Raw genomic sequence first — 25162 nt, forward strand, 5'->3', positions numbered from 1 at the left:
TAATTGTGCTGAATATTTATAAAAAAATATCTGTTCATTATTTTTGCATAAAATTCGAGTTTAGACTATTTTTTTGCTTTACTAGATTTTTTTTTATGATATGCAGTTTTTTAATTTCTGAAAAAAAAAGTCCCATACAAAAATACGTTATTAAGAATTAAGTTAAAATTTGTTTTAAAGAAAAAAATTGTCTAAAATATTTTTATAGTAACTGTATTAAGAAGAAATCAACTTTGACTAAAGTATTTAAACGATAAATTCTCCTAAAAAGCAAAATGATTTTTCAGATAATCTGTTATTAATTGTAAACTACTCTTAAAAAATACCTTAAAAATTTGTACTCTAACTGAGTTTTTTTAATGTGTGGTGTATGAAGATTCTGATAAGTTTTATTATAAATTTGTATTTCACCTTGTTTTTAGTGTTTTGAAAATTAATCGGTTTATCAATTCAAAAACTTTCAAAGAATAGTTCTGTAGTTTAACTAAATTACAATTTGAAAAATATTTACAAGGTATAAATAATTTCTTTTAGATTTATTTTAAATATTGTGTTACAATTAAAAAAAGATCAAATCAAAAATTTAAAACAAAAAAAAGTATTCTATATGCAAAAAATAAACGTTGTTTTTGTTTTGAACTATAAACATATCAAAAAACATATAAAAAAAACTATATCTAGTTTCCTTATTGTCAATAATTAGCGTTAAGTAGATTAAGTTTTTAAATCGACTTCAAAGAATGTAATTTTTCAGTTCGTTTGTGAGTTTTGCATGTAAGATAATATTGAACATAACTGTTTATGGAAATACGTGTATCTTCTATATTCTAAAGTTTTTTATTATTACAAAATGTACTTTGTTAAAATAAAACTCATATGTGCTATTTCAATTTAAGTTATTGTCAGTTCTTTAAAGTTAACAAAGAATTAAGTAGAAACTAGTGGCTTAAACATATTTTCCACTAAAAAAATGTCACACACTTCTTTGTAAATAAATAATGTTTACACAACATTATCAACTGTTTAGTTAAGTTAATTTTTTCATAACAAACAAAGTTATGTTATTTTACAACAAAATATTTAAGAACAACAAAAACATAGTAAGAAAAATCAACAGTTCATTAAGTTATGCTAACAAATAAGAAGCAATTTTGTTAGCTAAACTTGACCTTAATTTAAAGAATAAGATATGGGCTAAAATAAATTTGCTTTCGTAATATAAGGTAACTGGCAGCTTGTATAATTCTCAAAGTCAACTCACTCTTAAAAGTTATCAAAAAAAAAGGAATAAACATAACGATCATATAAAAGTAGACATAATTAGCATGAAAACTGTATATAAAAAGTATCTTATGGCTCATAAACAAAACTAAAAAAAAAAGGAAAAAGCTCAAAATTTATTAAAACCTAAAGTATAATCAAAAACTGTTGAAAAATGTTACGAATAATTATAAATCTAAACTATTGTATACTTTTAATTGCAAGTGTGACAATTAGAGTTTTCAACATGGGTTCAATGGTATAATTCTGATAAAGTTTTATTAGAACAAGAATAATTTAACTGTAACCTAAGGTATCTTATAGAGTAAAAACTGTATAAATAAAGTATTTGTAAGTCAACGCTATTTAAAATTATTAAAGGTTCTATGTACTAAATAGTTATTCTTCGAAAGAATATGAAGTTTATTTGCACAATAATTCTCTTATGTACAGTTTTTAAAAGCTCTTCAGCTGGGCAACAAAACAAAGTTGAAATAGGATTTACTTGTGAAGAGGTTGAAGATATGAGAGAAAAATTCGCTGATAAATTTAGTTAGTATACTTAAACGTTTTTGCTTTAAACGTTTTTCGTTTATCTAAACAGTAATATTGGTAGATTTAAAATATATGGTTTTGTTATTTAACTTTTCGATTAACAAACAACAAAAAACCAGAATCCATGTAAATAAACTTTATGGTATGTAGTTACATTTTACTGTTAACTAATGGATAAAGTTTGGTAAAATAAGTGAAACAAGTAAAAAAAACATAAATTACAAAAGATAGAAAACTCTAAAAAAGTAGTTAGTAACGAGTTGATTTAAATAGAGAGCAAACTTAAGTTTGAGTGTTTTAAAAATGGATCTAATTTGTTTTTAGAATTCTACTTTTATAACGTTTACTATAACTTTTTTGAATGAAAAAAATCTTTTTAATTAAGCTTAGCGGTCTGTTTTTAAAAGACCCGATATTATTAAACTGGTATAATTCACAGTTACATACAAGTTCAAAGTAACAACAAATAGTGGAAATTATTGGGAATGTCGGGAACAGTGTTTTGATATGGGAGGGGATTTGTTGTACCATAACTTTGGTGAAGAGGGTTCTCAGTATCATGAGTTTGTTTTCTTATTAAAACTTAATAATTTTAAAGAAAACGACAAAGAGATAAAGACAGGGTAATGCATGGTTTAAACGTTTGAAAAAATATACAAATTACTATTTTTACATCTAAATTTGAAATTAACATACTATTTCTAAGTACAGTTTCTAAATTTAAAACAAAAAATTGGGGTAAAAAACATTGTAAGTCTCCTTTTAAAAGTTAGAAATTTTTTTTTTAATTGTACAAAGTTTTACAAGGTTAAGAACAATCGTTTACAAGATCTGTAAAAACACTAATAAAACATACAAAAGCAATAAGTTACTAAAAAAAACATTTTCGAATTTTTTTATAACAGCTATTTTAACAGTGAAGTTTCGAATCTTATCGCAAGAGAAAGTGGAAAGAACTTTTGGATAGGCGCAAATGATCTAGGCCGCCATAATAATTTCAGAATGCTTAACGGTACAAAGTTTGAAGTGAACAACAGATCACTTTACAGATGGGCAGACGGTAAGCCGGATAACTGCTACGGAGGAGAGGACTGTCTTCACATCTGGACCACTCGTGGTGGGTTGAACGATGCAGGCTGCACTGTTTACGCTAATGTCGGTGCCGATGGCAAATACATGCATGGTATCTGCGAGATCCCTCAGTTTGAGTGTCTTTAGAGATTTTTATATCGCAGTTGAAAATAAATTTTATAAGTATGTAAAACTTTTGTTTTGTTATCAAATTTAGTGTGTTAATTGTATTTTTACAGCAATAGAAAAATTTTAATATTCACATTAATCATGTAGTAAGTTTTGTAATTGTAATGTTGTTATTTTCTAATCATTTGGATTTAGTTGTGTTCTATAACGTTTTATATGCTACGTACATTAAAACTATATTTTGTATTTTCCTTAAGCATTTTAAAACAAAGCTCGATATACTTTTGTGCTGTTTTCCCACTATAAAATCATATTTAAAGTTATCCATGAAAAAAAAGCAAAACAAATAGTGTAGATTTTGTAACTTTTTAAAAGAAATCGAATCTAAACGTTTTTTAAGATTATTGTTTTAATAAGTTATTAAAAGTTAGTTTTTGCTTGCTATTATTTTACAGTTTAAATATATAAAGTATTACAATTAGTAGTTTAGTTTAGTGACAGGTACTAGTAGTATAAACTAAGCTTTTAAAATCTTTTTTTTCTAGAAATAAGAAGGAGATAAGATAAAAAGTCATTTGTTAAAGAAAGTTCAAAATTAAATAGTTTAAAAACGTTTTGTGGAAAAACTTATTTGTTTGTTCTATATAACAACTATCTTTTTCTATACAACCAAATTAGTTAGCACATAAAAATAAAACTAAATAAAAATAAAAAGGACTTTTTCGTTTACATAAAATGAGCTACGCCAAAATTTCGCCATCATAAAAGATGAATTTGCAGTAGACTAATTTTTAAGTTTTTAAAAAAAGCTTGCAAATAGTTTACTTACTAGTGTTATATGGTCAAGTCTTAAACTTTTAACTTATATAAATATACTTAATACATACTTAAGTTTCAATCTTATGGTTAATTAAATCTAGTCGTTACTAAAAGTAGTATTAAACATTTATCAAGTGTTTAATGCCTTAAAGTAATATAAATACTCCCCATATTAAAAGTATATGTTTTTAAGCATCACAAAGCGTAAAAAAGAACTATTACAATGTTTAAAATGTTAACAAAATAAACTACATTTTCTAATCTTTTTATTGCTAAAACTATGTGGGTGAATAAAGTTTCTTCTTAGTTGATGTACCAGGGGCGTGCCAAGACTTTTTCAGTTGGGTTGCACAACTTATTTGTTAAATAATAGAGTATTTTATGTAGTAGCTTTTATAACATACTTAAGCAAACTGTCTAAAATATAAAACTTTAAACATTATAAAAATTACAGTAAATAAGAAATCCAGTTCTTTAGTTTTTAGTAAAATAATATAAATATAAGCATGAGTCCTATTTTTATTTACAATTGGAAAAATTTACCTGACATTGTGAAGCCAACATGGATAACGAAATCTTCATACATATAAAACTAAAATCAAGTTACTATTCAAAATTAGTAGTTAACTTTTCTTAATAATAGAAAGTTGTTTTCAATTATATGTATATAAATTACTTAGTCAAACAGTTCCAGTTAAGATAATTTAGATAATATCAAATTTTAACCAAAAACAAATTACATTTTTGAAAACTAAGATGATACATAATTTTTTTTTTACAATTTGATGAAAAAAATAAACTTAAAAACTACAGTTTTTTTATTTTTGTAAAAACATTATGTGATTTAGTCAAAAGTTTCCAAAGTTAGAATGAAACTCTTTGAGTTGTAAAATTATTCAGAAATGTTTTTTACAACACTTTTTATTAGATGATTTTAAATGAAAAGTTTCTTTTTTCAAATTGTGCAAGTTTCTAAATTATAAAGTTTTTTTTGTAGGTTGTAAATTTCTTTATTCAAAAAACTACATAATTTTTGATTAATTATTTAAAAAATGTGAACTAAACTTTGCTTGATTTAAAAATTTAACATAAAGATATAAGTTATTGTAAAATGTTTTAAAAGAAAACTATATTCAACTGCATTTTAGTACGTTTATTCCAGACCCTTCCAGGGGTCCTATAGGAAATCAGTCAAAAACGCCCCTGTGATAAACATAAAAAACTATGAAAATTATTCAGAAAGCCCACACTGCAGGATACTGGTTTGGGGAAAAATTATAAAACTTATTTTTCTTACTTCCCTCCAGTACCGTAAGGCTGCTACCGGACTGAATATAAACTATACTCGCTATGAGTCCAGTAGACTTAGTTTGTGTCACAGCTGGTTGCTTAATAACTCGCTTAAAACTACTTTTAAACTAACATCAATACTACAACTGACTACTTATATTGCGACAAAGGTTCCATAATTTATTCCACTGTAGATAGACCTTACAACTCTAGTTTATGCCTTATAAAACAACTTAGGTTACTACTTAATTAGTTTGAAATGTAGCTAATAAAATTCTTTATTGTTTATTTAAGTCTATGAAAAACTTTACAAACACGAATTATTATTTAGTTAATGAATATGAAATTGATTTAAAAATCTATTGTAAATGTTTTTTTATTTGATTTAAAGCTAATAGACAGGTTGAAAAAATTATTTAGGAATTAACTAAGAAATTGTTTTAAACATATCTTGCGAATATTTTTTCTATTAAATTAGCATTTTATGTTGCTAATAATATACAATTTTTACGCTTGATATCAACTACAACTATTTAACACGGTAAGATAACCAGGGTTCTTTAAACTTCATACTAATTATTTAGTACCTATATGGTTGCTTGTTCAGTTAATGAATTTAATAACTAATAAGGCTAACAAAATAAAATTGAACCCAAAACAATCAAATAAAATACTCACTACAATATGTAAAATATATGTTTTCTAAGATGTGTTAGTGGTATAACAGAAGCGCCAAACTAAACTGAATGAATACTTTTTAGAATAAGAATTTTTTAACTTACTTACGGTGACAAAATTATTTTACTTATTAATTTAAAAGTTTGGCGCAATATCTTACATTCTCTTTATAGTAAATAATCTTCAGATTATAATTCAATAAATAAAAAAACTTAAAAAAAAACAATAGGATTATCAATTCGAAGATATTTACAGCCAGTCGATGGTCAAAATTAAAACCTTGTTTTTTCCATCTACAAATTTTAATAGACTTTTTTTCTCATATTTTATATAAGGTTTATTTATTCAACTATGCGTTACAAATTTACGGTTTTAAAACAACTTTTTTTATTTTGATGATCTTAATAAAATTTTAAAAGCTATTGTCTTAGTAGCAGTAGTGACGCATGGTATTTTTGTTAGGATTGCAAAAAATTTACGAGTATTCAAAAAAGACCTTAATTTGATATTCTATAAAACTAAATTAATAAGAAAAATATATTCAATTACAACATACCGTTTATAAACAAAAGTTTATCTAAAAATTAATAAATCTAATAGTTATATCAAAATATAATGAGTTTTTTAATGTTTTTTAGGTGGAGCACTACTCCAATGCTCCACCCCACGCCCTTGCTTAGTAGTAATGTTTTTGGCCATTGTTGAAAAGGCCGAGATGTTTTCATGCTATCGCAATTAGCGTTTAAATAAACCGCACGACCACTAAATGCCAGTAGACCTTTGACTTGGACTGATTGTTACTACTCATAACATTTTTTAATTTATCTTTTTTCAAATGTATTATGTTTCAACTAAGTATATGTCCTTTTTTAAGTATAATGCTAGAGAACTAAATGCAATTTAAGAACGTGTAATTTAATGAGAGTCTGAATGTAAAGTATTAAATTTAAAATGTTCACTTAAAGCTTTTAAGTCATGGTTTTAATGTTTAAATCTAATTTAGTGTTTTAATTTAGGTTTTAAGCTTAAAATTAAAGTTAACTTATCAGTCCTTTTTAGTAGTAACTCAACTAACTGGAAAAGTAACTTTACCTAATTTAGAATATATAACAAATTTTTGGAAATAAATCTATTAGCCGAAAAAGACTTCTTACTTTTTAAAGTTATAAATAACAAAAATAAAATTATATATTGCGTATATGAACACATAAACAATTAGCAACTTTTTGGAAATGAGGCACTGAATAGATTCTTTAAAATAGTTAAAACACAAAATAAAACTTCGTGTAAAAATATAAACCTAGATTTGTATAATGCACCTAGTTAAAATAATTGTTAGAAAAATATGTTAATACATTTCCGATTCCGGGCAGTCATCTGTCGAATGTCCAAACACTGAAAAAAAAAAGTTTATTTTGTGTCATAATAATTTATATTCTAAATAACTAAAATTTAAAAGTTAGATAAAATTCGATATAATAAAGACTTAATGTATTACTTAATTCAAGTTATACATACATATTTGTGTTTATTTTTGCAGTTTCTTTTGAAGTTATATTTTCATTTTTCTGTTTGCATAAAAACTTTGCAGTTTGCTTGATACAATAGTTTAGAAAGACATAAACTGCTCTTTGTCACACTAAATATTTTATCTTACTATCGTAATAAAATGTAATTTCATAGAAGTATGTATATTATAAACTAAAATAAACAACACGTTTGGTTCTGTAAGTTTTGGAACGGGTCAAAATTGCACAAAGACAAATTTGCACGAAGGGTCAATTTTGCACGCAGAGTCAATCTTGCACGAGTGACAGTTTTGCACGGAGGGTCATTTTTAAACGAGAGTAAAAAAAAACAGAAAAAAAAAAATTAAAAAAAACACATAAAATAAAAGATAAATTAATAAAAAAAACAAGGAGAAACAGTGATAGTAAAAATAAAACAAATGTAATAAAAATTACTGTTAGAAAAAAACAAGAAAAAATAATCTATCAAAAATATAAGAAAAAAAAGCTACCGACCGAGGGTAAGGGGTATTGTGATAATAAAAAAAAAAACTTATGTAAAAATAAAAATGAATTAGTAAAAAAATAAAACGAAAAATAAGTTAACGACCGAGGGTAAGGGTTTGTGGTAACAGAAATAGTAAAAAATAATAAATAAAAATGTCCGTTTGGAGGGCCTGGTAGCACCGGCGGAACAGGTACTGCCTCATTGCGACTCTAATAGTCGCAAGGCTCTGGCTAGTACCCTTTTCTTTACTACGTTTACTTATGCGTCTCTTATCATATCCAATAAAAAACATCAATTACAACAGTATGAATATTAATATAAAAATCAATATGAAAATAAAATTAATATCAATAACAAATATCAGTAATAATATACAAATACAGAAAACTTTAACTATCACTAAAATAATAATAAAAATCACTAATAAATTATAAACAACTATGAAATTGATAAATTTTGTTATTAAACAAATTAAAAATGTAAAGTTGCAAATAAGGAAAATCAACAGTAAGTGGAGAATATCAAATTTTCAAGAAAAATTCAAACAGTTTTTTCTCTGCAGTTTACACCAAGTTACTCTAGACATTAAAATATCTTTAAAAAACAACAAAACTTATTTTTTATTACGTCATATATTTTGAATTTAGCGTGCTTAGATTTATTAAGTATTTTGTACTTTTATGAATTTGAATTCTAATACAACGTTACAAAAAAATTAAATAAGAAATAAAAACTACTTAAAAAATTTCAACCCGTGCAAAATTGACCTTCCGTGAAAATGTGACCCTTCTTGCAGTTTTATCTTTGTGCAATTTTTTCTGCTCGTGCAATTTTGTATGCTCGTGCAAATTTGACACCTACCCGTTAAGTTAAGTTACAAACAGAAACTTAATCAAAAAGTAGAATGTAAAAAAATGTTTTTCTGGTTTTAAAAGGTTGTTTTCAGAGTTTCAAATAACTTTATAACATAACAACCCTGATTGATTATTTTGTTCTTTTCCCAACGTTTTAAAAAGTCAAATTGTTAAACTTATTTCTTACCTTTTCATAATGTGGATTCACTAACAAGTTATTTCCAGATAAATTTGTAAAGAATACCCCTTTAATATAGATTCAAAACTCCCTTTAACTCATAAGATGTTTAAAAAAACGAAAAGTTATACAAGCTAAATAATATATAATATAGAAAAAATAAATAAATAGGTTAAAAATGGTATCATTAAAGATCCACACTTGATTTAATATTTTCTCGGCAGAAAATAATGAAAAAAAAAGAAATACATAGAAAATACTTTTTTTTTTTGAAGAGTTAGTTGAGATGATTAGTTTTACAGCAAGATGTGCTAAACGACTTTCATGTATAATACTCTTAAAATATTTAGATACGAAAAAAAATGTTTTACAAAATTGAGGTTTGTACGTGTTGCTCATAAAGCCGGTAAAAAAAATTATTGCAAGTTTGGGTATTTTACTTTTTTATATTGTATAAAACAAGAAATTAAGCGATTTTTCTATAACTACTTACAAAAGGAAACCCTACACAACTTAAGAATATACATGAGTCTTGATACATAATCAATGGTAATTTCTATAGAGTAAGTAGAAATTAAAGTCGTTGTTTTTAATTTATCTTGACAATTTTAACAAAAAAATTCATTAATAAATCTAAGATCTAACTTGAATATAAAACGTTTTTTATGGCATTTTGACAGATAATTTGAAAGGTTAAAAAATATATTTTTTGTCAGCCTAAACCAAAAAAAATCTAATGAAAATGCTTTCAAAAATAATTCAAGCTCTATATAAGCTTATATAAGTAGTAAATATTTAGTAGACTAACTCCTCATATAAAATTTTAATTTCTTTGTGTTATTTAACTAACAATAATAATTAGTTAAGTTTATTGTAAGTAAAAGTTTCACTAAGAAATAGTTTTATTTCCCAAGACAGCTTTTTGAAACTTTGTAAATACTTAATTTTTCAACAGATCTTAATAGCTTTTTAAGTAGAAATCTATAGCAAATGTTAGCTGTGAAAAAGCATTTAAATTTTTGGCAACTCTTTCATAATTTCGAATTTCTTTATTAATTGAAATACTTAAAAAAGCTATTTTTCAAACTTGTATCATACAGCTTTTCTGGTAGGAAACTTTTACTTTAAATCAGGGTTTCCCAAAGTGGGCTTTTCATGATGAAAGCAAAAAAAAAGGTTTTAGGCGTATTTAAAGGTATTTTTAAAGAAATCTTGAGGAGAGCGGTATTGTTTTTTTTTTTTTTTAAACAAAGAGGTCTTAAATAAAATTGGGAAACCATGCTTAAAATTAAATAACAGCAAGTTTAAGAAGACTCTACCATCAAAAAGTAATGAACTCAACCAACCTTCGCATTCATCACAAAAAGGTCGTTCTTCGCCTCGAACAAAGTTGTTAGTGGCTTTGTGCAGCGACCTCTCGTGGTCGTTTTGATCTTGGAGGGGGCAGTCTTCAGTGTCGTGTGAGTCGAAGATCTCGCAAATGTCGCAGTAGAGACGAACTCTCGTCGCAAATTCTTCCCGTTCACGTTCGTCTAATGTGTTATTATTAATGAAATTAGTAGAAAACAAACATTTATTATTTGAATAACTTTTGTTAAATCTTTAACCAATAATTTCATTACTAAAAATGTAAAATCAAAAAAGAAGTGAGTATTTAAAACGCTTTTATTGCTTTTTTTCTAATTTAAAGTAAAATAATAATAAAAGTGCGGATTAACCATACTATTTATTAGCAAGTGTCGGTAACAAATAGAATATGTAAATCGCACTTTTAGTAATATTTCAAAAAGCTTTTTAATCAGTAAATTGAGCAACATTTCATAGTCAAGACATATAATTACAGAAGTTATAAAAAAAATCTAAACACTTATAAAATAACAAATCGGATAGTAGTTACTAATTGAAACTATTATTAAATTTACAAAAACTTACCGATACCAGGGTCATAATCACTGTCGCTACCAGGACCATCTACAAGCATTTTCTCCAGTTCTTCTATTCTGAGTTCGAGAGACTTTATTTTTAGTTGTTGGTTGACGATGACGTTGTTTAAGAAACTGGAGTCTCCTCCAAATCCATCACCGGTCGTTGCTGGTTGAAGTTTTAATTATCATTTTGAAGAAAGATCAGCAAAAATCAACTTGAAAGAATTAAGCGAGAATTGTAAAGTAAATGTTTATAATAAAACAGAATAAAGCTGTCTTTTATCATCCTTACGGAATTTTTTATTATTATAAACTACGGTAAAGCCAAACTAACTGCCGGCAACATCTGCAAACTCAAGTTTGGTTTCCAGAATTTTTATTTTATTCTTCAACTGCTCATTTTCATCGTGCGTTCGGTTGAAATTTTCCTTGTATGTTGCTGACAGCACTATCTCACTTTTTATGTCCTCGATCTGTAAAATGTGCTTGTCTTTAAAAATTACTAGTTTGTTAAATGTAAAAAATATAAACAAAATATTACTCACATAATTCCAACATATTTTAAAATAGACATTGCAATACATGATATGTATTTATACCTTTGAACTCGAGTTAAGAACTCCACTCGTTGTTTTTAAATAAACCATAAGTATACAAATAAGAAAGATGTGTAAATTATTACTTGATTTTCTAGTTTAGTAATTTCGGTATTTCTTTCTTCCACCATGTTGGTCGTTGAATCAACCGAATTCTGCAATCTCGTACGTTCTTCTTCATACTCTTTTTTGAAAAATTTTTCTCTGAAAAAGTTAAATATCAAAGATGTTTAGTAATAATTAAGAAATTTTTTATTTATTTATTTAACTACGTAAAAACGGCATTTGGAAGACGAAATTTTTTATCAAAATCTTGCTATGATCAACATAAAATTTTGTAAATACGAATAAAAACCTAATAATACTTTTATTTGCCTTGTTTTGATTTTTTTAATGATTCTATATATATATGTATAAATAAATATATATATACATATATGATATTTCAAACGTGTATTAATTCGAAATAAATGATTGAAAAAGTAAAAGTTGAGGTAAAACTACTTTTAAAACTTAAGAGGTTATATATGAACTTTCATTTAAATTATGAAAAAGGTTTACTACTTACAAAGTAGCAATTAATAAAAATATTATTTTGTAATGAAAATTAAGTCAGGTCAAGTCACTCAACATATTTATTATTTTGATAAGCTCTTTTTTAACTAACTAAGCAGGACTTATGAATAGTATTATTACTGTACTGTAGATAAAACACTTTTTTACTCATTAAGTTGATAAAACATGCAAAAAAGTCGTAGATAAATTATTTAGAAGAAGTTTAACAATGAAGATAGTTTCGACAATCATTAAAAAGTTAGTTTGAATTAAATTAAGTTGTTCTTTATATTTGTTTAAATAACTGAATTTTAAAAAGACCATTATAAAAAGAAGCTCAAATAGTTTTAAATTGAAAAAATATACAAACTTGCAACACAAAAACTTAAAATTAAAGAAACAACATAAATCATAAATTAAAACATAAATCATGCTGTAAATACAAACAACATGCACAAAATTGACAACCCATTAGCATATTTACCTTTCTTCGTTTTCTTCAGACCTGTATATTTTTTATTAAAACAAATATAAATTTATAACATAATAAATTACACATCGTTTGTGTAATAATACTCTACCTAAACATTGCTAATAAAACAACTAGCTTATTAAAAAAAAAAAACTAAATCGTTTTGGAATAGAAAATTAACCTTAATAAATAAAAAATACATATAAAGTAATTCAATTAAACTTTGGAATAAAATTAAATACAATTATATACATTTCAAAAAAAAAATATTTTATTGATAACAAAAATACAACATTACTGACTTACTTAACTATAATAAAAACTTATAATAATTTATCAACAATTGAGCTGGACTTGTTAACAGAAAAATTTTACTTTAATTTAGGATATTAACGAAGTTGATAACGTTTGTTTAGATTTAAATTCCTTTTAAGAACTATCATTTAGTCTCTTTATTTTATCAAATAAAGTAATGAAAAGCACTAATTATATTTATATAATATAGTATACAGCTCTGATTAACTCTCTACAAGCCTACTACCTAGTACATAATAAGAAATACAGTAGACTTACCTTTTTTCAAGTTTTGTTATTTTTGAATGAAGTTGTTCTTTGTTTGTAGTGAGCTAAAAAAAGGATATTAATACTTACAGAAAATCAATTCTACAGAGTATAATTCTTATAAAATACTATCACAAGACTTATTTGGCATATTAAAAAATATTCAAACATTTAGCGCAAGCATAATTTTTTTCTAATTGTTCAAAGACTTCATTTTAAGATATTTCAACAAATATAAAAATTTTACAGAACTCTACTCTATTGTAAACAAACTTAGTCAGTCAACATTTTCTATTAGAAAAAACTAAAATTTTATGTTCACCAAAACTTTTACAAGTTAATATATCCTAAAAGCAACAAACTCAAATACAAGCTCTTTCACTATTATATGTTTTGATTTTTGAAAACAAATAAAAAGATCTCAACTTCTAGAGGAGAAATAACATATTTTACCATTATTTTATTTTTATCTCAGATTGTTGATAACGGTAAACAAAAAATATTGTAAACTTTAAGTCCTGCTAATTTTATTGATTACTTAATTAATTTTGTAACATTACAACTTTTTTCTAAAAATGTAAACTATACTCAATTATTTACTACAGTTATCATTAAATGTGCATACTTTTTACAGCAAGAGAAAACTTGAAAAAAATAAAAATGTTCACAAAGTAGGCCTGTATATTATCCTATATTTGTTGAAACTTTATTCATTCAATAGTTCATAATAGGTTTAATTGCATTTTTTTTACGACCATCAAAATATATTTAAGGTTTCTAAATGATTTTTTTAGCAGCCAACTAAACAGACTTTTTTACACCACTAATTTAAAAAAAAAAAAAAAAAATTGATCTTAATAAACCGTTTTAATACCAAAAACATAACTTATGTGTTTACCAACTTCAGCTACAGTTACATGTTATTAATCAATTCATTGAACAACTTTCTGAATTCATTGGTCAAAACTTGTGTTAAAGTTAGATTTAAAAAAAAATTGATCTAACATTTATTTTATATGCAATTATAGGAGTGAAACATTGTTTTGTTAGTTATAAACTGTTAAAATAAATATTAGATAAAAATCTCCTATAAGATAATCAAATCGAGAACTTTTAATTGTGTAACTAAAACAAGTTACAATATTATTTAAAAAAATGAGTACAAATTAAAACTTACTAATTTGTAATTAAATAAAATGTTATTGTAAAACCTGTTTGTTAGTCTCTTGTAAAGCTTTATTTTGTCCTGTTAACTTTTTAACTTCAGCTTCTCGTGAAGAAACTTTCTTGTTTAACTCATCACAAGTCTGTAAAATTGACTATTTTTAAGTATAGTAATTGCTAACTATGTTTTAATAAATAAAAATAAATTGATATACAATTTTTTCAAGTATAACAGCTACTAGTTACATATAAACGTGGTTGGATAAAAAAGAGAGAGAGTCTTTTTTAATTATAGTAAATGATGAACTTAAATTTCATTAATTTATAATTATTCATGTTTGTATTTTATTTAAAAATAAATAGAACAATTTTCATATAAACAATTAAAGAATACGATGATATAGTTAGTTACATGATAGTTTAAATGCAGAATTTGTTTTTACAACTATATTGCTATAGTTAGAAAGAAACTAAACTAAAATGCATAGTCATAAAACTTTCTGTAGTTTATTTAGGTAGAAAAAAAATTTATCAAATAATTTCACAAACTTTGGTGGATTCCTCTGAAGATTTTTTAAGCTTGGTGATTGCTTCTTGAGACTTATTAAGTTTCTGTTTTATTTTAAAAAAACTATCATTATAAAACCTTTATTATAATTTACAACAGCCAGAAATTTATAATTGTAGTAAAATTTGTTAATATGTTTTTGTTTATACCTCTGTATAGTTTTTGACTTCTTTATTTAAACTTTGTACTTTTTTCGATAAATTTTCTTTTTCTTTTTGCTCTTTTTCTTGTAATGATTTCAAACTCCTGATAGATGCTTTGTGCTCTGAAGCCTATTTGATAAAAGTTGTTTTCATTTAAAAAGATATTACAATAATAAAAAATCTACAAATTACTTAATAATAAATAATATTACAATAATAAAAAATCTACAAATTACTTTTTGTGTAGCTTGCTCTTCACAACATTTAATTTCTTTGTTGTGTTTGTTTTTTAAAATTTCGGTTTCTTTTTGAAGGTTGGTTATTTTCTGTTAAATAATAGTTTACTTGAACTAATTTAAAAAATTATTTAAAAAAGCAGTAATGTTTAAAAAAATCTCGTTTAGAACTTAAAATGAGTTTATAAATATAATGTTTTACAGTTTTTAAATCTTCATTTTCTTCACTTGAGTTTTCGAGTCTCTTTTCTAATTCTTTCTTTTCTCTTTTTTCTTTTTCAAATTGCATATTCATATTTTTCATTTTCATTTCATATTCCGTTTTCTTAAATAAATTTATATAATTATATTTTTTCCATTTTTTTTAAATTAAATAAACTTAAAATTTAATAGTAAAAGACAAAAAATCCCAACTCAAACACTTTTGTTCTATCTTATTTGGTTATTTTTTGATATTACGTCGTTTTTAAAGTAACTTAAGCATCGAACCAGAATTAAACCTAATTTTACTTTATCAAAATTTTTACTTGAAATTACTTTTAAACATCAGTCCAAAGTAAACAAAAATAATAAAAAATTAAAAAGAATATTTGAATTTTCTTCAAGCCATAATTCTGAGATACTTTAAAAGATTAAACGAAGAAGTTTTTTATTTTCTAAACTGTAATAAACAAAACAAAAAAAAACACACATATATATATATAATAACTTTAAACAAAATAAGCGTAAGTAAATAAACATGTAACAACTTTGGAATTCATTTGATCCTGCAACATTTGCAGCTCGTGAGTGACACCTTGTGATTTCTTGCTCACTTGCTCGTGCTCCACAGACACTTGTGACAACTTCTCATTCAACTGCTGGTTCCTCGCTTGCATCTTCGTCTGACACTCCTCAAGGTTTTCCTTTTCGCCAGTCAAAGCATCATAACTGTTTTGAAGCTCTTTAATTTGGGTTTTCAATTTTTCTATTTGCGATTTAGAGTTTTTCTCAGACTCTTCGCGTGATTTGCTGTCTTGACATAACCTGTGAACGATTATTTTTTAATAAAAATAAAAAAGTATAATAACTTTTACATTTTTTACTTACTTTTCATTAATTTTGACAATGTTTTTGTCTTTAAGCTCGCTTTCTGTTTTCATATACTCAATACTAGCATTAGCAACTCCTAATTCTTTAGATAACTTTTGATTGGATTCTTTTTCTTTTTTGTTACTGTTTTCAAGGGCTGTATTTTTCAGTTTCAACTGACCTATTTCACTTTGTAAGTTAGTCATAGCTGACAAAGTTTCTTCAAACTTTTTACTTTGAGTAAAGTTTTCAGATTTGCTTTGTTTGAGTTGGTTTTCAATATCTTCTTTTTGCTTCCTGCAAGAATTTTATAATTAATTATTTTAGACATTAAGTTATTTTATGCTTGAGAAATAAACTTTTCAAAACTTGGTTAAACAAAAACTTTGGAAAATAAGAAAATTAAACTAACTCGATATTTTCTTTGTTTTTTGAAAGCTCAGCTAACTCCTTCTCTAACTTCTTTTTCAATCTATTCTCTTCTGCTAGAGACACTTTTGATGCTTCTAGAGCAACTGTGAGACCTTCATTTTCGTTTTTAATTTCAGAAAAATTTCTTTCAAGGCTGGACTTTTGTTTGTTCATACTGCCCAAGTTTGATTCGAGAGTCTCCTTCTGCTTTTTAGCTTCCTGCGTGACTTTTTCGAGGTCAGATTTGACTTGTTTAAGCTCGTCTTCCGTCGATTTCAAACTTGAACTTTTACTTTCAACGTCCGCCGTGAGCTTGTCAACTTGAGTCTTGTTGACGTCTCTGTCGGTTCTTGCTTGTCTCAGGTCAGCTGCCAGCTTGTTGACCTCAGCCGAGCCGGAAATTTGCAAGTCGTCTCTCTCTTTGACGACTGCCGCATATTTGGCTTCGACCTCAGCCTGCTTCGTTTCGAGCTCTGATTTTTCTTTTTTGTTGTCTTTCTTCAGTTTCTCGATCTCTTCCACAGACTTGCTGTGCTTTTCTTTGATTTCAGCAATTTGCTTGTTTTTCTTTTCACCATCCTCTTCAGAAATTTTTAAACTTTCTTTTAAAGAATCACGTACCTGTAATATATTTTAAACACTGTTTTTAAGATAAAAATTATTGAAAATAGAAACTAGCAATTAAAAAAATATTTATATATATTTTAGTACTAGTCTATTCACCAAACTTTAAAAAAATATAATTACCAAAAGTGTAATTAATTACTTAAAATAATTATTGTTTTAATTAGCATAAATTTGTTTAAAGTATGAAAAAACTATCAAAAACTCTTACATTAGTAATTTCTTTAAGCTGCTTTTCTTTCTTAGCAACTTGATCTGTAAGAGACTTTTCACTACCTTCAAGTTGCGAAATAACAATTTTATTTTCTTTTATTTCCTTCTCAAACTTTCCATTTAGCTGATTAATTTCGCATTCTTTACATTCTACTTGTTTCTTTAGTTCTTCCACAGACCTTAAAAGTATTCATTGTTTAGAATATAGTATTCAATTCGTTTAAAGCATATAAATTAAAAATTTACTTTTGACTTTTTGAGTAATTCTCTTCAAATTCAGTAATTTTCTGTTGTTTTTCTTTCAATTCACAATCTTTTTGTTTTATACGGTTTTCTGCTACTTGTATCTTCGCCTTAAAATCTTCACTTTTCTAAATTAACACAGAGTAATATTTGAAAAAAAAAGTTTTTGTTTAGCATTATAAAAAACAATATGGAACCTTTTTAAGTTCAGAGCTAAAATTATCAATTTTTTGATCTTTCTCCTTTAGAGTATTTGCATTTTCTTTGTTCATCTTTGTGATTTCACTAATTTGTTTTTTAATTTCTCCTTCTAAATTTTCAACAGTCCTGATAAGAAAAACGAAGAATTTTAGAAATTTTACAAAATGATAAGAACCAGTTGTAAAAAGTTATTTTTTTTATTTGTATTGTTTATCTAGAAACATTTTTCTGCAAAAATATAATTTTATAGACATATGCATATTTAATTTAGCAAATTTTAAACCACAACAAAATAAAAAGTTTTTGCAAAATATTTATATTAATTAATGAATAAATTTATTGTTCTAACCATATTTTGAAAACTTCTGTAGAAAGATTAATGTCAAAAAAAATGTAAAATGCTTTTTAAACTAGAAAGAAAACTAAGTTTCCTGAAAACTTAATAACTTTAAAAGCTTAAAAAAATAGATTTAAATTTTCAAATTTCCATGAACATTGACTAAGAAAAAATTGCAGTCCATGCATTTGCTTCAGAATTTTTTTACAAAAACGACTTTTTCTCAAAAGTTGATCCTATTTTTGTATCTAAAAAAACTGACTTATAGTTTATACTTTCAACTTTAATATAGAAGAAATTGTAATTTTATTAATAATTACGTTAACGCTTATACCCTTATTTAGTCTATAAAATATCAAGTAATAAAATTAAGATTTATAGTTTAGTCAATTAGATCTTTTAAAATATATTTTTCTTAATTTTTTTTTTTAATATTCACATGAAAATAAAAGGTAGTGGGATAACAACTTAAAAAAAGTTCTTATTTAAGTCTTCTATAAACTTAACTTGGATAAAGCTAAAATTCTAATTTTTTCAAACTCATTTCATCTACCAAAGTTAACACTTTAAACTGCTTTTTACGTTTAAGAGTGATCTGAAGTAAATAACGCAGATAATAAGGATATCTGTAGAATCAGAGAAAATCGAGCTTTAAATAGATTAGTTTACACCCTGTGACAACTTATAACATGGGAAATGTACTTCGACTGATTGTCTTACTTGCATGTTTTCAAAAACTTTTCTTCTGTTTCCTTGTTTTTATTTTGTTCTTCAGTAAGAAGTTCTGCCTTTTGTTTTAAATTCTCCTTCAACTCTTTTATTTGTTTAGAAAACTGCTCAGATTCCTAGGAAATATTTTATTAATTATTGAATTTTTTTTTATTAACCTTTTACTAGCCATAAAAACTTACTGTGTTTTTTAAAACATACTTAACTAAAAACATTTTCAATAACAAGTTACTCATTTATATGCAACAGTTTTTGGCAAATCATTAACAAAAAATATTTCTTTAGAAAAAAACATAAATTTATAACAACCAACTAACTTTTTTAATAAAGGCTTTGCACATATCTATTTCTCGAGTCTTTTCCTTCAGTTTTTGGTCATTTTCTTTTTTATTTTTTTCTAATTCGGCTTTTTGTTTTTCTAGACTAGTTTGTAGATCTTGAGAATTTCTAAAACAAATTTTGAATATTGACTCAAAATAATCTATACTTTATTGAAAAACAAAGAACTTAAGGTTTTTGCAATTTACTGTTAATAAGATAAGAACTCTTTCAAACTAACTTTTGACTGTTTGACAGTTCTGAAAGGACATTTTTTATTTTTGCTTCTTTTTTCGTTATTTCATCAGTTTTACCCAATAACTTTTCCTCTAAAACTTTAGTACTAGTAACGTGGTCATTGGAAGCCTAAACAAAATGAAAATTTAAAACTTTGATTAAAAAAGTAAAAATAGCATTAAATAGCATTTACTCACCAATTGTAAGTCACTTTTGCTTTTTAGAAGCTCTTTTTCTTTTTCTTCAAGTTGTTTTAATTTTTCTTCCTTTGCTTTTTCTAACTCAGTAGATTTAGCAGAAAGGTTTTCTTCTAATGACTTTCGAGTTCTAAACGTCAAATTACACGTATTTAATATATACATATACAAACTAGTAGAAATAAAATCTTGCTTTGTTATCTATTTTAATTAATTCTTTTGTTCATCTACGGCAGGGTTTCCCAAACTTTTTTGCAAATGGCCCCCTTTAAATAATTTGAAAAAGCAATGGTCCCCTTCAACAAGATTACTCATAAACTACGATACACATAAGACCTTTTTTTTGCTCTTCATCTGCAACTCAAGAATATCTAGTGTAAGTTTCTAAACTACCATAAAATACACATAAGACCTTTTTTTTAATTTGCTCTTCATCTGCAACTCAAGAATATCTAGTGTAAGTTTCAAGTTATGGCCTCATGCCCCCCCCCCTCTTCCCCCTTTGCTGCTCGTAGCCACCTGAGTATCTGTCATGGCCCCCTAGGGACCACTTGGCCCACTTTGGGAAACCCTGATCTACGGTGATATGTCAATATATTATGAGATAAAAATTACAAAAAATAAGCATCATCAGTATAATTATTGAAAACTAATTAAATAAAAAATAAACTTAATTGTTAAATGAGTTTTTTTTTAATCCTAATTTTACGAAAAAAAATAAAAAACAATTAAACTTATCAAAAATTATATCAGGTCAAGTGTTTAACATTTACCAATTTATCTTCATAAGTAAAACATAGCTTTAATTTATTAAAATATATAAACTTTTCGTTAGCAGCCAGGTTATTTTGAAGTATTTCAAATTTCTTTCCATCTTCAGCAATTTTTAACTCGTTTTCTTTTAAAGTATGTTGTAACTTTTCCATTTTGTTAGTAATGTCTGAGATTTTCTAAAATTACAATTTTGTTTTAGCTTTAATAAACAACAAACCTAACTATAAATTAATAATTATTTAAAAATTACATTAGAACTAATTATCAAAAACTCTTAACTTTCTTTTAGTAAAAAAACTTCATTATTGTTTTTAATTTATGTTTAATTCTTAGCTATGTAAAATAGTATTGGTAGTAATGACTTCTACTATAAATTTATTTAGTTATAAGTTTAAAGTAAAACATACAGTTTCAGTTATAAAAATATTTATTTATATAAGTCAAGGACACCAACATTTTCAAATTCATTATTTTTCTCTTCTATTTTAGCGTTTAGCTTATCAATTTGTTCGTTTTTGTTGTATATTGCCTTGTCCATGCTTGTATTTTTCGCTTTCACACTGCGGCATTCAGAGCTCAAATTTTCGTTTTCACCTCTCAGCTCATCCACCATATCTTGCAACTCACGTTTCTGATCGTGAAATTTGTCTCATAAGGTTTAGATGAAACCATAAAAAACATCGGAGAATAGAGTAAGAAATAATGAGTGAAACATATCAGATAGAACGAAAAGAAACAATGCAGAGATCAAATGAAGATCAATGAAAGAAAAAAAGTAGAAAGTCCAGAAAGACGTCAAGAAAGATCATAAATGGATTCAAGGATAAGGAAACAAAACAGTGTAAAAAAAAATTACAGTAACTAAAGCACAGGTAAATAATACTTTAAACTTTATCTTTTATACCTTATATTAAAAAAATTAAAATTATTTAAAAAAGTTACTAATTTCACAAAATTCAAAACCCTTGACTCCAGTGATATAAAAAAAACTTACTTATTTTTACTACCTTTGTATTACTAGTAAAAGTATTTGCTTACAAAAACTGTTTTTGAAATTCCAACTAAATTTAGACGATGTAAAAAATACAACTTTTTACATAAAAACAACTTTATAATGAAATAGTGCAAAAGTACTTTATTCCTGAGTTCTAAAAATATTTTTTAAAGTTTATGTATAACTTGAAAAGGCTAAATTGGCAATTAAAAGATATGAAAAACCTTTTTTTTTTAAATATAGGTGACCTTAGGTTAAACTTTACCTTCTCCTAAACTGCTGCCTTTAGAGTAGCTCTTCTAAATATTCAACATTATAACACTTAGGTTTAAAATCTTGCAACTAACTTTAGCACTTAATTTTACACAATAAGTTCAAAATCACACAAACCTGCTTATAAACAACTTCGAGGTCCGATTCTTTGCCGGCATTTTCACTCATATAATCATCGACCTCCTTTTCCTTATCCTGCAGCAACTTCTTGTACTGGCTAATCTTGTTCTCACTCTCACCTTTCAACTGTTCAATTTGCGCAGCCAACTCATCACGCGAACTTTCTGCTTCAGCAAGCATGTCTTTTGCCTCTTCCAGCAGCTGTTAATAATGTGCAATAAGTGTGAACATTTCAAAAGTACTAATTGCACAGTACTAAACATTTTTTAAACTTTATATTAAACCAAAAAAGAGTAAATTAAACTTGAATGGGTATAAGTGATTTCTATTAAAGTTTTTTAATACTTTAATTTTTAAACTCATAGATTTAAATACCTATAATTAATAATAGTTTAAAAAATTCAAATTTTTACACGTTACTTAAGACTGATAAATACTAATAAAAACACATTTTTAGTTTATAACCTGGCCAACTTGACTTTTCCCCCTTTTCAAATCATCGATTGAAACTTTGTGGTTCATCAATTCTTCTTCACTCTGCTTTATCTGTCTTTCACTGCTAGCTTGACTTACTTCTAAATTTTCAACCTTAACTTTCCAATCTTCATTAGCCTTTTGTTATTAAGATAAAGTATTTAAACATGTTTAAATCATGATAATCTAAATGTAATTCAAAAGCTAGAATGGCAACTAAAATAGGCAGTCATGATAATGAAAAACATACAACTAAATTTTGTTTTTAGAATACTTGACAACAGTAAAGAAAAATTATTTGTCACAAACTGAGAAATTTAGTGTGTGAGTGTTGCATAAAAATATTTATAAATAAAAATTTATCTTAATACAAATGAAAAATGAACGCATTATGTTTAACAAGTACATTTTGTAGAGTAACATATGCTTGAATATAAAGCAAAATCAGAATAGAATACAAACTTGAATAATTTTCAAATTTTCTTTCATGAGGTCACTTATTTCTTTCTTTTTAATTTCAATGTCATCTTCTGCTTGTTTAATTGAGTTTTCGTTTGTCGTTCGAAGAATTTCTAAATTTTCAATTTTTCTCATAAAATCATCGCAGTCCTGAATGTAAAAGTTTTTGATTATTTTCATCTCAATAACACGTTTAAAAACTTTTTAGTCCAAATTCGTATTTATTAATACTAATTTCACACAAATACTAAAAATACTCTAATATTGAATCGTGTTATAAAGGTATACTTACTGAAAAAAATTATTTTACTAAAGTCTTTGTGAGAAAACTGTAATAATTGAATTTATGTTATAAGCTAAAAAATGCAATTTTTTTTTTACTACATAACTTTACAGTCTGACAAAAAGCTCCAAGTTAACCGGTATCAAGAAGAACACTGTGACTAATATCCATACAGACCTAGTATAATCTAAAAATCGTAAACATTTGCTAGTTAAGCGGGAAAAGACTTTTATTCGATTTAAATATTTATAAAAATTTAATTTAAAAGTTTCCTAGCTGACAAAAAAAACCGCTGGTTTAGAGATCTTAGGAACAATCCAATATACAATAGATAAAACTAACATTAAACGATAATGAACGTTTAATATTTTCTTTAAATATAAGGTAAAATTTCAAATCAATGAGTATATAATGAGTATAAACAATTAATTTAATTTGACAAAATGTTTGAACAAAATTAGTTTAAGTGATATCTTTTTAAGCTAATTTGAACGCAAAAAAAAATGTTTTTAAGATAAAAATAAAACAGTAATATATTCATTTTTTCACTATGTTATTATTAATACAAGCTTCAGACGTTATTTTGGATTTAAGTATAAATAATGATGGTAGAGATTTGTATTTGTGAAAGTAAAAATGTAAAATATAATAAGTCTTTTGCGAGATCTTAATATCAGGGTTACTAAAGGTTTTCTGTAACTTTCTTCCAGGTTTTTAAATAACAAGTTTTGTGTTAAATTTCTAGTAAAAAATCAAACTTATAGTAAAAAAATATAAAAAGTTTATTAAAATATAAAAGGTACTGTGAAGCTACTTTGAATGTGTTGTTTTTAGAAAAAGTTAAAATGATACAATATTTTTTATTATATGATAAATTTTTTGTATCTAATCGAAATTTCGTAACTTAACATGTAAAAATAGTTTAAAATTCCAAATCTTTAGTGATTTTTATTCGAAGTTCTTAGTTTTTTTTTAAATCTTCTTAAGCCTAAATTGTCGAATTCCAATTTTTTCAGGATTCTAGGTTTTTTAGCAACCCTGTTAAATAGACCAAAATCTTTATTATAAAAACTTAAAATAACTTTGAATAGTGAAAAGAGTGTTTTTGAAAAATAAACTATCTTAATTTAAAAACTAAGTTGTGATGAGACATACTTTGATTAAAAATAATTTAAAAGTTGTTTTACAAACAATTTATAATCAAAAAAACATCGGCGAGAGTCTGCAGAGCAGAAACCTGGACTCTCGTATGCCGTGAGACAATCTCAAGTTTACAAAAGGGTTGATCATACCAATTCGATCATCAGACCACAAGCTTCGGTAGACTGAGACCAGTTTCGTCCTCATTAGGACTCATCAGTCAGTCACAACCGAAAACAACGAGAGTCCTAGTAAGGCCGAAACCGGTCTCAGTCTACCGAAGCTTGTGGTCTGATGATCGAATTGGTATGATCAACCCTTTTGTAAAGAATTTATAGTTATATCCAAACTTATGTAACTGTCAATGCTAAACTAGATAAGAATAGTATAAACTTTACAGAACAGTTTTGAAAACTCAACTGTACTGAAATTGTTTTAGAACATTATTTAAAAATATATGTATATAATTTGTATTAACAAAACAGGCAAAAAAACTTAACGACTTAGTTATTAAGAAATACCTTGATTTTAAACAAATTACATTTTCAATTTTTAAGAAAGTTACTAAATTATTTAAGAGATATGTACATAAAAATATAATGAAATTAGATAGTAACTATCAAAAAGTTTAGATTTAATGAGTTAAAATAACATACTTTGACGAAATACCGTCAAAAAAATTACACATTAAAGTAATTAAAAAACAAGTTTGAACTTACTATTCTAAAAGTTTTAGTATGTAGTGTTTTATTAAATAGTACTAGTATATATTTTTTAATCAACATTGCATTTATAGTATGTTTTTATTAATCTAATCTTGTACGTTTTACAAATTAAAAAATATTTTACAGCCGCCCAAAAATTAGAGAAAACGTGAGTGTATTGAATTTGTCGAAATCAACTAAGTAAGAAACAGTTAAAGTATTTCAATATCAATTTTGTGGAAAAAAGGTTTAACACTTTAAAATTAATAATCTATAAACTGACCTATCTT

The 25162-nt window shown here is 25.5% G+C and overlaps 1 protein-coding gene across 6 annotated transcripts in view; it reads right to left on the reverse strand.

The window, feature by feature from the left end:
• Nucleotides 1–6715: 6715 nt before the first annotated feature.
• LOC145849097 (uncharacterized) overlaps nt 6716–25162 on the reverse strand; it is a 35597-nt gene continuing 17150 nt past the window's right edge. For 3 of the 6 annotated variants that reach the window (XM_082954180.1, XM_082954178.1, XM_082954176.1), the window contains 27 exons: nt 22749–22895; nt 22278–22424; nt 21810–22013; nt 20880–21056; nt 20477–20601; nt 19652–19781; nt 19459–19583; nt 19217–19346; nt 18891–19015; nt 17830–17959; nt 17636–17760; nt 17388–17568; nt 16554–17173; nt 16160–16438; nt 15820–16096; nt 15273–15395; nt 15071–15160; nt 14841–14963; nt 14673–14735; nt 14171–14266; nt 12972–13024; nt 12411–12431; nt 11458–11575; nt 11110–11248; nt 10783–10941; nt 10197–10382; nt 6716–7197 (listed from right to left, as the gene is read on the reverse strand). In XM_082954180.1, coding sequence (XP_082810306.1) covers nt 7151–7197; nt 10197–10382; nt 10783–10941; nt 11110–11248; nt 11458–11575; nt 12411–12431; nt 12972–13024; nt 14171–14266; nt 14673–14735; nt 14841–14963; nt 15071–15160; nt 15273–15395; nt 15820–16096; nt 16160–16438; nt 16554–17173; nt 17388–17568; nt 17636–17760; nt 17830–17959; nt 18891–19015; nt 19217–19346; nt 19459–19583; nt 19652–19781; nt 20477–20601; nt 20880–21056; nt 21810–22013; nt 22278–22424; nt 22749–22895 — 4140 coding nt within the window. In that variant the 3' untranslated portion in view covers nt 6716–7150. The remainder of the gene's footprint in view (nt 7198–10196; nt 10383–10782; nt 10942–11109; nt 11249–11457; nt 11576–12410; nt 12432–12971; nt 13025–14170; nt 14267–14672; nt 14736–14840; nt 14964–15070; nt 15161–15272; nt 15396–15819; nt 16097–16159; nt 16439–16553; nt 17174–17387; nt 17569–17635; nt 17761–17829; nt 17960–18890; nt 19016–19216; nt 19347–19458; nt 19584–19651; nt 19782–20476; nt 20602–20879; nt 21057–21809; nt 22014–22277; nt 22425–22748; nt 22896–25162) is intronic. The other 3 variants (XM_082954179.1, XM_082954181.1, XM_082954177.1) reach the window with 3 other exon arrangements.

This window comes from Thalia democratica, chromosome 1 (genome assembly GCF_965202585.1).
Source record: "Thalia democratica chromosome 1, ktThaDemo2.hap1.1, whole genome shotgun sequence".
Taxonomy (NCBI): domain Eukaryota; kingdom Metazoa; phylum Chordata; class Thaliacea; order Salpida; family Salpidae; genus Thalia; species Thalia democratica.